This window comes from Plectropomus leopardus, chromosome 12 (assembly GCF_026936395.1).
Source record: "Plectropomus leopardus strain MGB_pleo_1.0 chromosome 12, ASM2693639v1, whole genome shotgun sequence".
NCBI lineage: Eukaryota > Metazoa > Chordata > Actinopteri > Perciformes > Serranidae > Plectropomus > Plectropomus leopardus.
In genome coordinates, this window is record NC_142187.1 from 33,706,512 (window position 1) to 33,723,392 (window position 16,881).

The 16,881-nt window shown below is 38.7% G+C and overlaps 1 protein-coding gene across 2 annotated transcripts in view; it reads right to left on the reverse strand.

Annotated features, from left to right (window-relative positions):
* The window catches only part of LOC121951180 (sodium channel protein type 2 subunit alpha-like), a 61,927-nt gene that overhangs the window by 43,979 nt on the left and 1,067 nt on the right, over positions 1-16,881 (reverse strand). For both annotated transcript variants that reach the window (XM_088085894.1, XM_088085895.1), the window contains exons 2-5: positions 7,814-8,120; positions 5,058-5,178; positions 2,997-3,084; positions 1,304-1,432 (exon numbers count right to left, since the gene is read on the reverse strand). In XM_088085894.1, the coding sequence (XP_087942020.1) occupies positions 1,304-1,432; positions 2,997-3,084; positions 5,058-5,178; positions 7,814-8,080 (605 nt within the window). In that variant the 5' untranslated portion in view covers positions 8,081-8,120. The remainder of the gene's footprint in view (positions 1-1,303; positions 1,433-2,996; positions 3,085-5,057; positions 5,179-7,813; positions 8,121-16,881) is intronic.

Genomic DNA, 16,881 nt, shown 5'->3' on the forward strand with positions numbered 1-16,881 from the left:
TGTGAGATTAATAAACATCTGCAAGAAGATTTAGCAAAGAATTTACTTCCTGTGCTCTCTATGACCAACAGGGTTAACACTTAATCTTCAGGCTTACTTAGTCCTCAATGCTACACATAACGATGCCCCCAGAAGCCACCTTCCGCATCAACCTGAACGCAACTCGACAGCTTCAGATGAGAACGTGCTCAGACAGAACGGTGGCGTTGTTATCAAATGCTGGCCTGCACATGAAACACTGACGGACAGCGTCAGCTAATAACAGAGCTGGTGACACGTAATAAAAGGAGCGTGAGTGTGCTTATACGTGGATGTTTCCCACAAACAACTGATTTTCGTGCAGGAGCCTGAAGTTTGCTTCCTGTGTGGATGTGTATGTTTTTTTCGACACTTTACCATGTGCATCTTTCGCCTAATCCTAACCATCCGTGACTGTTGGGTAAACATAAGGAACAGGCTGCTTCAGCTCACCACATGTGCATTTGTTGACATCACAGTAACGACATCCCGGAGCGTAAACAGCTGACACGTAAGGAAACCTAAAATGTCTAAGTAGACGTGGAAGGTCCCTGACAAAGCAGCACCATGTGATGATCACATTGGGGGGGGGGGGTATATATTAGATTCAAGCCATTTGGGCCTGCAGTGTTGAACATAGTAAAAGTTTCTAAAATGCTCCTTACAGCTGAGCGGAGCTACAGTCAGCAGATATTTCTCTGTGAGTTATTCATTACAAGCAACTCAGCCATGCGATCCACTCTCTCTATATACAGTATCTATATATAAAACCACAGATTATAGCCTCCTTAGGAGTTAAAACAACAGAATAGTATGAGTTATGGGAGGAAATGACAGACGAATTAGCTGACTGAACCATAATTAATCAAAAACAAATTAATTGCTGAAGGTGATGACAGCTTTCTGTGCATCTACACGCAGTAAAAGGGGATTTCGTCTCGCTGTTTTCAAACAAAGCAAATGTCCTATCAGGATGATTGGTCTCGGACAATGCTGCACAGAGAGGTCACCTGTCTAATCTGCCACCTGCATCACACAGCACACAGATCTGTGACCTCTACAATAGGCTTAACGCTCGTGGCGCTTCAAGTCACCGCTCCAGATGATGGACTGACTACAGTCACTTTGACAAAATGCTTTTTTTAAAAAAAAAAAAAAAATATGCCAATGATTAGGGTCTGCACAAAAACTGCACTACAAGGCAGAATCTGATTAAGGTGGATGATTTAAACTGAATGTTTCTGCACAATGTTGCAGCTACTAATGACGGTAAATGGTTACTTACGCCATGACGATGACGGTGAAGTCCAGCCAGTTCCATGGATCTCTCAAGAAGGTGAACGGCATTATGCAGAAACCTCTCGCTAATATCTTTATCAACGACTCGAAAGTGTAAATGCCAGTGAAAGTATACCTGAAAAATATTCACGGAGGGGAAAGAAAATGCAATCAGCTCTCAGTTTAGTGCTGCAAAATATCAACAGTTCAGAATAGATTTGTGTATTTGTGCAGGACTGAAAGACAAAGCATGAACAATAAAAAAGAATTGTGCAGCTGATGATCTACAGAAAGTGTATGCAACATTCAGAGCTTTGATATAGCATCAAACATCTATTTGCTATGTAAAAATATAGCAGAGTAATCTGAGCTTCTCTGTTTTTTGTTGTGGTAGCCGATACGGTCGCATGTGTATGTTAGTGCACGTGAGCCCCCGTGTTGTGAAATATTGTTCTGTGATTGTGTGTCTTGATCTTGGTGCTGTCTCGTCATAATCTTCTTGTTTTTTGTTTTGTTTTGCTGCCTTTTGTTGTTGTCATGTACTTTAAAAATTGATCAAATCTATTATTAAAAAATCGTACATTGGTGCTAACAGCAAAATGTAAACAAACATGAATTGAAACCTCGCTATAGTGACATTTATGTGTCATAAAAGAGAAGGAGGAGGATAATGTGGACGCCGTCGTGGCGGGGAAAGAGGCGAGCTTGGCACGCCAATTTAGCAGTGACAGCTTGAATCATTTATTAGTATCTACTAGCATTTAGCATTTAATAGAGTGGTGCTGATCAGTGCGTCATTTCATGCTGCGTTTCTATTGGTTGGTTAGCAGACCTAGGTTTTAATAGCAGTCACACAGTAAGACAGTCACCCAAAACCCTTGATCTCACAACCACGACAACGGCCATCTTTGAACCTCTCACTGCGCGACGTAGAACCAACTTTTTACAGCAACAACCAAAGGTGTCTCCATGTTTCTGTAATGATGGTCATCTTTGTCTGAGATAGCCCAAAATCACATTGTGTACATCTAGCTTAAACCACCTCCATGTTGAGAGCCGTGTGCAGACAGTTCCAGCTCTCAGCCATAGACATGCTCTGAATGTAACATACACATCTGAGGAGTGATATCTCTGTGTGCTAGATATGAATTAACATGCATTCACTGTTAAAAGTAACATAATGAGCACTTATAGTATTAAATGTTCCATGATTACTAATACAATACGTATGAAAAGTAAAACTTGCCAGTGGTTATTCAAAATCACACCTACAAAATACAAACTCTTTAGAAAGTCCCTTCAGATTTTCAGTTTTAAATCTTTAAGTTGAGTTAAGCAGCTATATTTAACATACAGATAACTCTCAGTAACGAGGTAAGCTGTTTCTCTTTCATATTCATTATGAATAAATGTCTAAAGCTGCAAAAGTAAATGAACAAACAAAAGTAAAAGTCGATGCAGATTGCATGCTACATGCTAAAAATGACCCACTGATGATAAACTTGCTCACATCTTCCACGCCGTGCACATCACAATACTTCTTTTAATTTCAGTACATATGACATGCATCATATACTTACATGTCTGATGCTTCTATCATCACTGACAAAAACAACAAATACCAGCAAAGCTCCACATTAGAACGCATGATGTTTCGATTTCTGTCACAAAGTTTGAACATTAATACTGCGAGTACTCACTCCAGGTACTTGGTCCATGGCGCCGGGTCGGACATGGCCATGAAGCAGCAGTTGGTCAGTATGGTGAACATGATAAACAAGCTGAACAATGTGGAGAGGAGGTTAAGGAAAGTGAAAGTACAGTTTTCAAGTCAAACAAGCTTTTTGTGATAAAGCCAACAATGTAACACAATGTTGCTCTGTAATCCTACGAAATATACCCATTAGGATAAACCACTGTGTGTGCGTGTGTGAGTGTGTGTGTGTGTGTGTGTGTGTACACAGCATTACAGTAAATGCAGATTATGGAAAATGTAAGTAAACTCCATTCAACATTAAATCAGGGGAATGAAACGACAACAAAAGCTGTCAGCTGCTAACTTCGAAAGGCAAAATCATCATCAAAAATAAAAATAAATCAAAATAAAATCATTTTCATTTATCAGAATATTCTATTCCAAATGTATCGTAAATAATAATGTTTCCAGCTTTTCATGTGATTAATCTGATGTAAAAAATTCTTTAAATTTATCATTTAATTTTTCTTTTTATCCTTTCTCTAGCTGGACTAAATTATCATTATCATTATTGTATTTTCATTTGTATATTTTTATATTTTATTTTTATATTTGTATATTATTGTTTCTCTGTTGTTATATTGCCTCTGCGGTCTTGCTTCTGCTTTGCTTATTTGTCAAAAGCACTTTGCAAACATGATTTTTAAAAGATGCTATATAAACACATTAAATAATTATAAAAACATTTGGTAAATGTCTTAAAGAAGAATCTATTTATTGTTTTTATCATATTTCTTGTGCTTTTACTTGTGCAATATGTAAAGCAGTTTGGGTATGAAATGTGCTATATAAATAAATTTGCTTTGCCTTAACATAATTTGATCAATAGATGTTTTATCATGTAGAGGAGAGCTGGAGGAAACGTCCTCTCCTGCATGTAAAGTACGAATCGGCCGTCTGAGAACTAATAGGCAGCCGTCACATGATGTGAAATCTCCTTGCTCTTATTTCATTTCAGAGATTAAAAGAGGGATATGAGGGGATTTGTTTTGCAATGCCAGAGAGGACCATTACAAAGCTGTTTCAAAAATGGGACTATGGAAAAATCCAATAGAAACCTTCGGGGGGAAATCAGTAAATATTAGAAATTGGCTTATCTGCCAGTATGAGAAGGAAGGAGGAGACTTTTTTTTTTACAGCATATAAACTGTTATTTTGGTGGAAACGTTTCACACTGGTTTGTTCTGATTTACAGTTTAGTCTTTAGAGCAACAAAAAAGTAAAACATTAACACTTTTACTTTGAAGCGAAATACTTGTCACCTAATCCTGATGATTCACTACTAAAATATCCTCAAATCACTTCTTTTAACTTTAGTTTTTTTGTTTGTTTTTTTTTTCTTTCAGAAAATAAGTGTTTTCACCCCCAAATATGCAGGCTACAGTTGGGGGGAAACTGTCACAGCATAGTAGCGCAATATTTTAGCATATTGTATCAATGCACTGATGCCAAGTATTGATTTTTTAATAATAGAAATGATTAATATTGCAAATACAAATTAAACTTTTCTTAGCCTACTAGATTAATAAAATCAGCTGTCTTTTTTCAGTCTACATTTTTGTAGTGGAGTAAACGAATAGTGTGGCAGCGGTTAGACAAAGAGGGGGAGTTTGGCTCCTAAGTTGTCTGTTGACCGTCTCATTTTGTTGACATCACATCACAAATATCACATTTCATCTCGTTTGCTTTTCTTATTCTAGTTTCCAGTCTTTTTTTTTTTTTTTAAATATATCACTATAAAAATGCATCTCTGGACTTCAGCATGAATTTCCTCCAACAAGTCACAGTTATAAGCCTATTTAGCCTCTTAGTGGCTTAGTGGTAATGTTCTCATAACTTCTAACTTGTGTGTCCTGTGTTTTTGTAAGAAATCAAGAAGATTAACTCAACAATCTGATTAAAGCAACATGTTAAATGGTCCAACAGAAAATAACTTAACTTTATATGATATATTTCACACATCCATGTCAGGAGGAGACACAGGCACTGCAGCATCAAAAAGGATATGAATGGACTAAAACTTTTATGGCGACTGATCTGATGCAGTGAAACGGACTAAATATGTAAATTGCAGATGTGGCACTGAATCTGAAGATGGCCTTCCCTTTGTTAAGTACTATAAAAGTCTGCAAAGAAAACAGAGAGAAAACCATTAGTGAGAAAAATCACACTTTTTAAATGTGCCAACACATATTGTAACAAGTCATCAGAACGTATTAACATTTTCCCAAACGTCATGCACAGCAGTTGTTTTCTCTCCTCTGCAGGGATGATGATAATATAGTTGCTATGTCGAGTCTCCCGCTCAGACGACCATCTGTGTTAACTTCCACCATAAGCACTTCTGCTTCCAAGAAAGCAGCGAGTGCACGTACACGCAGTCAGCAGGGCCAGTTGAGATAATGGAGGCAACTCCAAAGCGGGTTGAACCTTTCCCCAACAGATGTGGCATTTATTTAAATATTTTTTCGTCTTTGGATAATCCTCCCATCCAGCAGCGCATCACATGCCAAAACAAAGAGACCCTGAGAATGACTGCCACGTCCTTTTTCATCTCTCCATAAGCAGCCCGTTAATGGGCAGCAGCCTGATCTACCGACTCTGCAAATCAAAACTTGCTAATCCTATTTCTGCGTCCACAAAAGATGCAGTCCTGGTCTCAAAGAAGCTGCTCCGAAACATCACTCTGTGAGTTCAGTGAGGACCGCGGCTGATCGGGAGGATCACTGACATATCATGTTCACAAATCCATCATCTGTTTTGCTGACAGTTTAACCTGCAGGAACATGCACTGGTAAAATAGTTGCATGATGGACACTGTGCTTTGCCAATGTTTAATCATCCGTTAGCATTTTTACCATCATAAACCTCTTCTGGAGATGAAATCATGTAAGCATATAAAGATGCAGAAATGTTAGCTCTGTTTAAATGACAATTCAGACAATTAAAGTCATAGGGGTCCATATTTAACAATGGCAAAACTATACCAAAACATCCTTTTACAAACTTTCACACAACGCATGCAGTCTAATCCAAGGCTCATTAATCCAGTCGTATGCTCAATACTTCCCGAACACATGTATTTTTATTAAAACCATGATGTTTAAATTAAATCCACATAAACAGTGCAGGCACACTTCTCATCAGTACGAGACTTTTTTTCTGTTTTTTGATTCTTTTGTGGAGGAATGCAGGACGCATGCAAAAATTAAACATTACACTGGGCGAGTAATTGGGTGAGTTAAGATGACCCACTTGTACCGTTTTCCCATCCTCATTTGCTGGCTTGTCTTGGTTTGATTAGACTCAGCACGTCAGCCCAGCTTCACAGGGATTCGAGTCTCTATCACAACAAAACTAAACGCTTAGAGGTCTGACTTACTTTGATGACGACATTTCCCCTCATCCCCTCACACAGCCCGGCAGGTAAAGACATTTACCTGTTGGAGGTGAGCTGTCTGCAGAGGTGCAGTAAGAGTCTGTTGTCTGCGGCTCTTCAACTAAAATCTCACTGCGGCTGTTTCACATTTAATTTTCCAAAGATTCCTTCTATGGATGCACGATAATTATCGGCCGATAATGGGATTTATGATGTCATACCGATAATTCCGATAGTAAAATTTTTGGCAAGCATAAATTGCTTTGATTTCGCCCGTGTTGCCATGGTTTCGCTCGGGCAGTACTACACACACTGCATTAAGCTGCGTGTCAAACTGCTACTGGTAGATCAGTCCACAACATGTCATCAGTCAGCAGCAGGGTTTAACCCAGGGTTTAGATCATCAGTGAACAAGGAGGAAATATACTGTCCAGGGCGGCCCTTGGCAGAGGAGATATACGAGGTCGCATAGAGCGCCACACGCTGGAGGGGTGCCGCTGGCTCAAAAAAACAAACAACCCGATAACAATTAGCTGAGCCCGTTAGCGCCCTTTCTTCATGTTCTGCCTTGAAAATAACAAATGAAAAAATAAAAAGAGAAATAATGATAAACTCAGGGCCCCAGTTGTTTCTCATCACCGACCTGCTGACCAGCCTGCACCATGAGACCTGTATAATATATATAAACATGAGATCTTAGAAAGGGGCGTCAGAGTGGTCTCGCCTCTGAGCCATACAGAGGTAGTAACAGCGGCGAAACGCCATATAACAGAGAAGGTAAATGATTGTGATCGAGATGTTCTGCCTTTGTTATTGTTAATAAAGTGCTGCCAACGCAACGTGTTATGTCAGCCTAGAGGCGAACACTCGTGTGTTAAACGTCACACCCACGGGATGCTGCCATGCAGTATATAATCACACACTGCATGATGCCACCGTCAGATGGTAAAAGTGCAGAGGGCAGAATAAAGGGGAGACTTCGTAGTGGCCCTATAGCGCCATCTCTGTCTAAAAATGGCTAGTTAGAAGCCAGAAAAGTGCTGAGAGATGAGCACACTTCTGTTCTGCACACACACAGGTTGAGTGGAGCTCTGCAACATGCACGCTGACACTAGGGGTCAGTTGATTTTACCTACTAATGGCCAAACGTCACTGCTACCCGTCTGGAGGAGGACGGGCGCACTTTTGGCCTCACTCTAGAAATAGTCCATCTCTGGCACAGCTCAGCACGGTTTGACTAGGTCAAAAATGTTCATGGAAAAAGGGTGTAATTGACTATTCTTGTTTGGCCCCTAGTTCCTTCAAATATCTGCTGGAATTATACAAAAAGTAGCGCCACAAACCCAACAAACTCTCTCTCACACACACACAGAAGCTCTCACCCTCTGGTTCTTGTAGTAAAACGGATCAATGTCCTCCAGTGGCACCCCGATAAGCTCTGTAGGGATGTCACCGAAGATGCGCGGCAGCTGCTTGCCTGCCTCCAGGTCGGGCCTGGGTTTGGGTGGCTCTGCGTTCCTGTGAGTCTCGTGGCAACCCTTGGCGTTCTTGGCCTGCTCCTCCGCAATCCGCTGCTCCAGCGCAGCCAAGGATTCGCGAGTGAACCGCCGCAAGCCATCAGGACCCGTTGGTAACAGCATGGTTGCCATCTTTTCATCCTGATTCTCCTGTACTAGAATTTACTTACAGCTACAGGCGGGGAGAGAAGACGAGATGGCAGAAGGTAAGAGGCAGTAAGTCATCTGATTCCATCATGCAGGCTTCTGAAATATGTGAACAATGTGGCTGAATTCAACAAGCAGATCAGATAATCACACACAGAGTGCAAAAATATGCACATAGGGTTAAAGGAAAAATAAAGAGCCTAGATACGAATTAACCAGGGTTACGGGTCAAGCAATTAAAAAAATCAAATTAATTGCATGCTTTGTGATTAATTAATTTAAATTAAATGCATATATCAGTTTTTGCCGTTAAAGTGTTTTTAAAAATTCACATTTATAAGCATAAATTCCACTCATTTATGAAGTCGTATAAGCTCCTGCATGGTCACTTTGAGGCTTTAAAGCACAAATTTGTGTAAGCTGAGTGCTATTTCTGTGTGACGAGGGTTGTTTTACAGCTAACTGACTTTAACCTGTAATCTGCTTTAATCAATATTTCTATATTAACAATGAATGTGTGTTAAAAAAGGTTGCTTATAATGACGAACAAAGTATGCATTTTCCTCTACACAGAGTTTTAGCGTCTTTCAGCTCATTTTTCTGATTTTACCTCACTTAAAGGGCTTTTTTTTCCATATCCACTGTAGGTGTTAAAGCTGTGAGGGATGTCATGTGCTGTAAAACATTCTGGTGCATATATTTCGATTTGTGATACTGGGTTTTATAAATGAAATTGAATTCAACTTTTAACTATTCATGCAGAGTAATACTGTGCTCATTAGCATAATTTCCAGTCGGCAGCTGGCAACAGCAGACAGACAATGTTAGCAGCTAACTGGTGACCATAGTGGAGCATAAAACTGCAAAAAAAAAAAAAAAAAAGCAAACAAAATATTATATCCCTCAGGAGGTACAGGAGACCAACACAGAGCTACAAGAAGAGTAAATATGGATTTTTGGAATTGTTGTTATTTTTTTCTTTTTTTTTTTACAAATAGAAAAGTTCAACATGTAAGTATTTACAATATAAAAGTGGTTTATAACACATCTCTGAATAGAATTCTTGAATATTATAGAAGGTCAAATACAGAGAAAACACTATAATTCATACACACAGCAATGAAGCAACAGGTAACAATAAATAAATAAATAAATATTCTCTTCTGCAAGGAAAGCCTAAAAATTCAGAGTTGATATATGATATTTAAAGGACACAGGTATGAATGTGAGTGCAGTATACAGTATGAAGGCTTCAGTCGTTGCCTGTGATTTTCTGATTGGATGATGGTACTGAGGGAGGTCCAGAGACATGATAGAAATGTTTCAGCCTGGCCACTGACCACCAGCTCCCTGTTATCCAACTGCCTCTCACAAACTAGGGCAGCCATAGTTGTGAGTCAGAGGGATTAAGTCCAGAGGTTTTCACCAGCACTGATTTAGGATGGCGGTCACTCGTTGTGTGCCTGCACAGCCTGGACATCGACCTGCCAGCAACCTTAAAGATGCACTCTGTCATTTTTACAGTCCCACAGAAACGCACTGCTAAAAGCCAAAATGTTTTCAAAGTTCTCTCTCGATGTTCCCAAACAATAATAGTCAGTTAGGCAGTATTACAAACCCCATGAAGCCTTTTTTGCACGTGCAAGTCACAAATTATCTACACACTGTGGAGCTGCACAGGACAATACAAATGTCCGGATCAGTTGGACTGGACATTAAACAGACCTTACCCTCCCGCTTCCTAGTGCAAAGTCCATATAATATCTGATTAAGTGTGAACAGAGCAGGTAAATGTCTGCAGAATTGGCTGTGTTGATGGCGTTTCACTCATTGGTTCATGCGAAACTGGAAGAAAACAATTATCCAAGGATGAAAAGAAGGGTCACTTGTAAGAGGACGGTATTGAAAATGTCTAACTAGAGAGACAACGGGATTCAGGAACTTCTGCTGGTATGGGTCGAAGCTGAAATAGTCAGACAAGTTCAACGGCAAGAGATTATGTTGTTTATGACTTATAACTAACCTGCTAGTTGACTGCATTGTAATCAGCGCCATGTTCAGCCGTATGAACAGTCAACTACAGCATCACTCCTGTCCTAAACCAGTATTCCCAGTAGGTCAGAATGCTTCTGACACTAGGTGGGTTTCTATTAACTCTTAAACTGCCCAACTGACCACTCCAGGGTCCCTCGTCTTAAAGTGTTTTGTGGATGGGTTTTTGGTTTAAGGCCTTAAATACAGTCTGTGGTGAACACAAGCTGAGGACACTTTCATGATTTGTTCTACGACATAAAATATGTCAATAAATACCCCACTTGTGAACTCTGAAGCTTTTTTCTTATAAAAGGTGGTTGCTAACAAGTGGCTAAATACAGTCTACAGAATTTCATCACACTGAACTGCGCTGACCACAATATTTCAGCCTTATAGTGATGGTGACGTTACCATATACCACCTGAGTGGCTTTTGCAGCTAACATTATGTGGCGACATCAGTCATGAGGTAGACCAGCGCTATCAGAACTATCATACTAAAATAACTTGATGACCGTGTAACTTTAAATGTTTCTGTATGTATTAGCTTACCATGAGCTTGGTGAACTTTTTATAATAGAACAATGTACAAATTAAGTCTCTACTGGATTACCATGATGCACAACGGCATGAAATTAATCTAAAAATTGATGTTGTGTGGCAAAAAAATGCTTTTTGCTGTTATTGAGTATAATTCTATGACACTGAATGATTTTTCAATGAGAGAGATTTAAAAAATATTCATATATATATCGTGTATTGAGATATAACCTAAAAATATGGCAATATAATTTTCAGCCCGTATCGCCTAGCCCCACAACAAAATATACAACATCTCAAAACGGAAATGTTTCGTATTATATCTCTGAATAAAGCATGAGGACAGTTTGCAGGTAATCTGATCAGAGACCAAAGTCACAGTCTAAATAAAGACAATACCAAAGACCTCTTCTCTCCCCTAAAATCACTCTTTCGTTTTAGCCAGTGACAGAGTCTGACATTTTTAATAACTGAAAAAGCTTTCCAAAGAGAGGATTACATTTCTCTGTTCCCCTTTTGACAGAGAAATACCATTGTATCCTTTTCATATTGACTAAGCTCTCTTCTCCATCTCCTCCTGTCCTGAAATGCATTGATCCCTTCACACGTCCAGCCAGACGCTAGTTATCTGCTTTCACTTGATCTGCTTATTTGGCCCAGGTTGATCTCAGATCAGCTCGTCTCATACACTGAATCCCGCGCTCTCCCATTTGCTATCAGAATAAATAGGTTAAGGTCCATTTGCAGCGTCATAAAGCAGATAAACAGGTTCAAAGCATATTTCTGTCAGGATGTGACGAATCATGTCACAGAAACACAGCTCGTCCTCTGTTAAAGGTGACAAACGCTGCAGAACCACGACAAATGTCAAAATGACCTTTATGTACTCTGTGGCGTATTAAACTATATGTGAATAACAATAAGCTACATTTGGAGAAAGAGAATATCTGCCTCTGCGCACTGTTTAGAAAATAAAGGTAAAGAATTAAACAACGCAGAGAGATTAAAAAAAAAAGTATTTTAGTTGAATTAAATTTAATTTTCGTAACAGCCAGATGTGATACAGTCATCATCAGTGCAAATAATTATGATAATTAGATTGAAAGCAGAGCAGAGCCATGGACTGGCACGAATGAACACACACACACACACACACACACACACACACACACACACACACACACACACACACACACACACACACACTCAACTTGACACATGTTTTGCAACACTACTGTTTTAATTTCTCATAACTGATAGCTGAATATTAACTCAAACGTTAAATTAAGGCTCATTTTCGCACAACGTTATATAAGTATATATGGACACAGACGAGTGGCCCAACACGTCAAACACTAGGTGGGTTTCCAGTAACCCGCAAATTTAAATTGCAAATATAAAATACGCCTAATGGAAACAAGTCAGTTTAAAAAAAAAACAACTCCCATTGTTGGCAAAAAAAAAGTTTTTATGCTTACATAAGGTGGTATTTCAGGCAACTCAAAAAAGCCATATATTGCAAAACTGCAATGGTGGCACATGATGCCATGGCTATGTGGTTGTCAGTAGGAACTGGCTCCCTCATGATGCAGCAGGAGAGCAGGAGCAAGAGCTGTTATTGCATCACGAAACTCTTCAAAAGTTGAGCAGATCATCTGGAAGTTTTCCACAATTCCTCTGCGAAATCGTGGACTACATGAAATCCTTCATATGTAGCCACTCCCACATATAAGGGGCTCACCTTTCCATTATCACTCGAAAAACACGCCCACGTCACCTTGGATTGGAAATAATGACGGGTAGTGTGGTGGCTGCAATAGAAATAAACCTGCTAGTGTTTTGAACATCCATTGCCATGTTTTTGGAGATGTTATCACCAGAGGAGAAGTCGCACAACATCACTCAGCGGAAACACAGTCATCTCTCAATTGTCTTTTCAAAACTATCGCTTAAGTATTGTGCAGATTACATAGAGCATGTTTTCATTGTTGAAAATATTTAGCAGATAATGGGCAGAAAATAAAAATGATACTTAAGCCACGTTTAGACGAGAATGGCCTATATAAGACGCTCATATAGTAACATTGTGAAAACGATCCTCGTTTAAACTGATCCACAAAAACAACTGAAAATGCTGTAGTATGCATGCCAGGCCAGTAGTTGGCAGTGTAACTTTGCAATGACACAATATCTTCTCCAGAGCAGCAAGTAAACACAAGAAGACAATGGCAAACGCACGCACGCGGACTGACAGTGTTGATAACCTCAGAGTCAGCGGCACAAACATAGCTCGGTGGTCCGCCATTGTTTACCTTCTACTCGCACATGGCTATCTGTCTGAAACATAACACGCATGAGCCAAGTGCGGCCATGACGTCGCCGTTCTCACAGGATCTACGCATTCGCAGTTTAAACGACGACAGAAGGGGGTGGCTTTTTGTAAAGATTACACTCTGCAACACGATTTCAAAAGTTTGCATTTTCAGGCACCCAAAACGCCGTTTTCATGTGAATGAAAGGCCAAACCACAACAAAAGTTAACATTTCATGTAAGAACTGTTGCTGTGTAAACGGCCCCTTAAGCCTCCTGCAGACTGCTGCAGATTTCAGCACTCTTATAAGTTTAGTGCAGCTCCACTGTGCGATGTGCATCCTAGTAAACTTGGGTACGACATCAAGTATCAAGTTTTATGTATGGAGACTGTACGATGACATCACCTACTGAATTGCAGGCTTCGACGTACGTCCATCGACATCAATATGCATGAACAAAATGTGTGCGTCATCCATCTACGCCACTGTGGTGGTAGAGCAAAATGTAAACAAACAAATCGAGCCCTCGCTATAGTGACATTTATTTATTGGAAAAAGTCTGAAGAAGAAGAGGAGGAGAATGTGGACGCGGTCGTGGCTGGAAAAAGAGGCCAGCTTGGCCTGACGATTTTGTAACCAGAGCTCAAAGTACGTATTAGCATCTGTTAGCATCTGTTAGCATCTATCATTCACCAGCAGAGTCGTGTTAATTAGTGCGTCATTTAATGCAGCATTTCTACTGGCTGGTTAGTAGGTGTAGGTCATAACAGCAGTCACACAGTGAGACGGTCTTAGTCTCAAGGGATTATTAACTCATGAAAACATACATATTATATTATAATTGATTTCTGACGATGTATCGCCCGAAATCCTACATACTGGACCTTTAAAGTAACAAAAAAAAATGCCGTATGCATACCAATGGAAAACACAAAATTTCTTATCAGATAGATCAGTCGCTGAGGTTCGTTGCATGCACAACAGATTCACCTCATAATTGATGATGGTAAAAGTGACAATGTTTTCACTAACAAATCCTCATACTGAAATTTTGCTGAAGATATACAAGTCACTTCCTGTCCTGGTTGGCAGCCTACCAGAGTTGCTCTGCCATTTTGTGTCTTTTTCACTCTTTTTCTGTATTATTTAATTTTTCTAGTTTTCTTGGTTATAAAAGTAGTAAGCTACATTTTTAGGGTAGTCGAACATTGCGAATTTGCGTGTCATTTTTGAGTTTTTCTCAGTATTGGAGTACTTTCATCATGGCGGAGGTAGTGATCTGTGGCTCCATTGTTTACACAAAGCATCACAACTTTCCTTCAAATTTACTAAAGTTGTGTCTTATCATGTCTTTTTGTATCTTATAACAAACCACTCCATTTTGAGTCAAGGCGGCTCATTTTCTTTAAATATACTGGGACATTTGCTGCACAGTCCTCCTCACTATGTGCCTTTGCAAGTCAAAATAACTGCTGTAATTAAAAAATGAATGTATATCATAATGTGCTACAGTAAAAAAGTTTCAGGTAATTTTCTTGTACTTTTTAATAATTTCATGCTAAACTTTGGGTCATTTCTTCCTAAGCTGCACAGTGCCTTCCTCCCATGTTTTGGAAAGAAATCCCACAAATTTGCTCAGGTTTCAAAGGGTTAACTGGACTGTACAAGACACTTTACTCTGTCTCCATATCTTTTTCTGTCAACTTATCTTCCAAGATGACTTTAACAGGAAAGGGAAGACCAGATGACCTCAATATACTCATACATGTCCTCATTTACCAAAAGTAGCTCTTGATGTTTTTCTATCCATTTTGTAATATTTTTCAAGGCTTCAGAGTGCATTTTTAATTTCTGATTAGCTGTCATCATTTTTTCTCAGAGCTGCAAACATAATCAATTAGCTGTCAACTGTTACATTAATCCTGGACTAATTTCACAATTAAATAATCAGTTTGTCATTTTTAAAGGGAAAAACCACAAATCCTCTGAATTTTTAATAGTTTCTTTACTCCTGACTGACATTAAACTTAATATCTTTGGGTTATAGACAAAAAAGACATTTTAGGAAGCCGTCTTGGGCTTTGGAAAACACTGATAGATGAAACAATTTGTAGATCTAACAATTAATTATTTAGTCGAGAACATAATCAACAGATTAATCAACAATGAAATTAATCGTTAGTTCAACCCTCATTTTTTTTCTTATCTGAGTTTTTGCAAAATTCCTTTTTCTTATTATTTGAAATATCACAGAGGAATATTTTCTGTATTATCTGTTTACTTCCTTCTTGCTGTCATTATGTTTTAATGTGCGTCACGACCAAAACTTTGCCAAAAATAATAAATGATATTCATGTGAAAATAAGGTTTTATCTCATGACTGTTGTTGTGCTTTTCTGTCACTTTTACTCTTATATGAGGGTTTTGGGTTTTTTTTATTTATGGGGTGAGTCTTTAACAATTTTTTCTTTGTGATATATCATAACAAGCATTTCTTGTTTACACCAGGTGATTGATTATGACATCTTAAATTAGAGATGTCAATGTGCTCACACTGCGAAGGTCTAAAAACTGTCAATGAGCAGGATTCAAAGTATTCCTGTTTTAAAGTTTAATTTCTGATCATAAATCACATGTCCTTTTGTTGCATTTTTTCTTCTTTGAATGAACTTGTCAAGGATCTCTTATCTGTTGTAAAAAAAATTTAAAAAGTGATGTGGAATTGTAGACAGAAGTTTTACAATCAGCTAAAACACTTGTGAATGACAGAAATGACAGTAAAACTTCTGGAAACAAAGTCCCAGCACATATCATGTGCTCTGTGCCAACATGTTACGTGTGTCGCCCTCCCTCGGCTTCATCCTGAGCTCTGAGGTGCAGCAGACTGAACTGATGACCTACTTCTCCTGCAAAAACCTTTCAATGTAATTGCACCAGATAGCTTAAACACGGAGAAGGTATAGACCTACAAAACGAGACGGCGGTGAAAATACCATGAATTGATGACAATCACTTTTATGAGCTCTGCAGTTTGGGACATTATATCCAAGCTGAAGCTTAACTGAATCCCTCCAGAAATCTTAATCATCAGTTACATCAGTTACATTGGGCAAGACGATAGGAGAAAGAAAATGGATCTTAAATGTGAACCCACTGCCTCACACAGCATTATGTAATGCATCACAGATGCTATGGGACATAAATTTAGCAGTAGAAATGTATGTCATCCCTGTATGGTATTTATAACACACTTCACTTCCTTGAGTAAGCCGTTAATGCTCAAAAGTGCACATTAACAAGTAAAATATTAAATGGGTATTTTGCATGATGCACTTTCCTGTATAGCTTTTTTAAAGTGATTTTTAAGTGATACTGTAAAGTGATTTTTAAGTGATTCTGTATTGCATATGCTATTATTGTTTCAAATTATAGATTAACCCTATAACAGGACTTTTAAAGTATTGCATGTAGCCAGAAGTTCTCTGTTAAACCATCATAACTCGAAGAAAACAAAGAAAAGCAGCAGACATATGATGCATTATTCTTACAAAGTGATTTTCAAGAGTGGATTTGTTCTTTAATTGAGACTGTACATGTGGAGCTCTCTGTTGATGGGATGCATTGTGCAGGACATGTTGTGCTTGAGACCAAGGAGGAGGCTCTCAACTAAGCCAGTAATATAAATTGTATTTATACTTTTTTTCTATAATGCATGTACCAGAAACTTGTAGAATGGAAGAAAGCAACATGGGGAAGGGGCAAGTTAGGGTTAATGAACATTAGAAAGCTGCAGTCGTATTTATTTTATTTATATGTTCTTCACTTGGTATTATGTCCTGTTTTTTTAATTTTTGTATTTAACTTGTCTTGACAGGTTAAATATTGACTGCAGTTATTAGT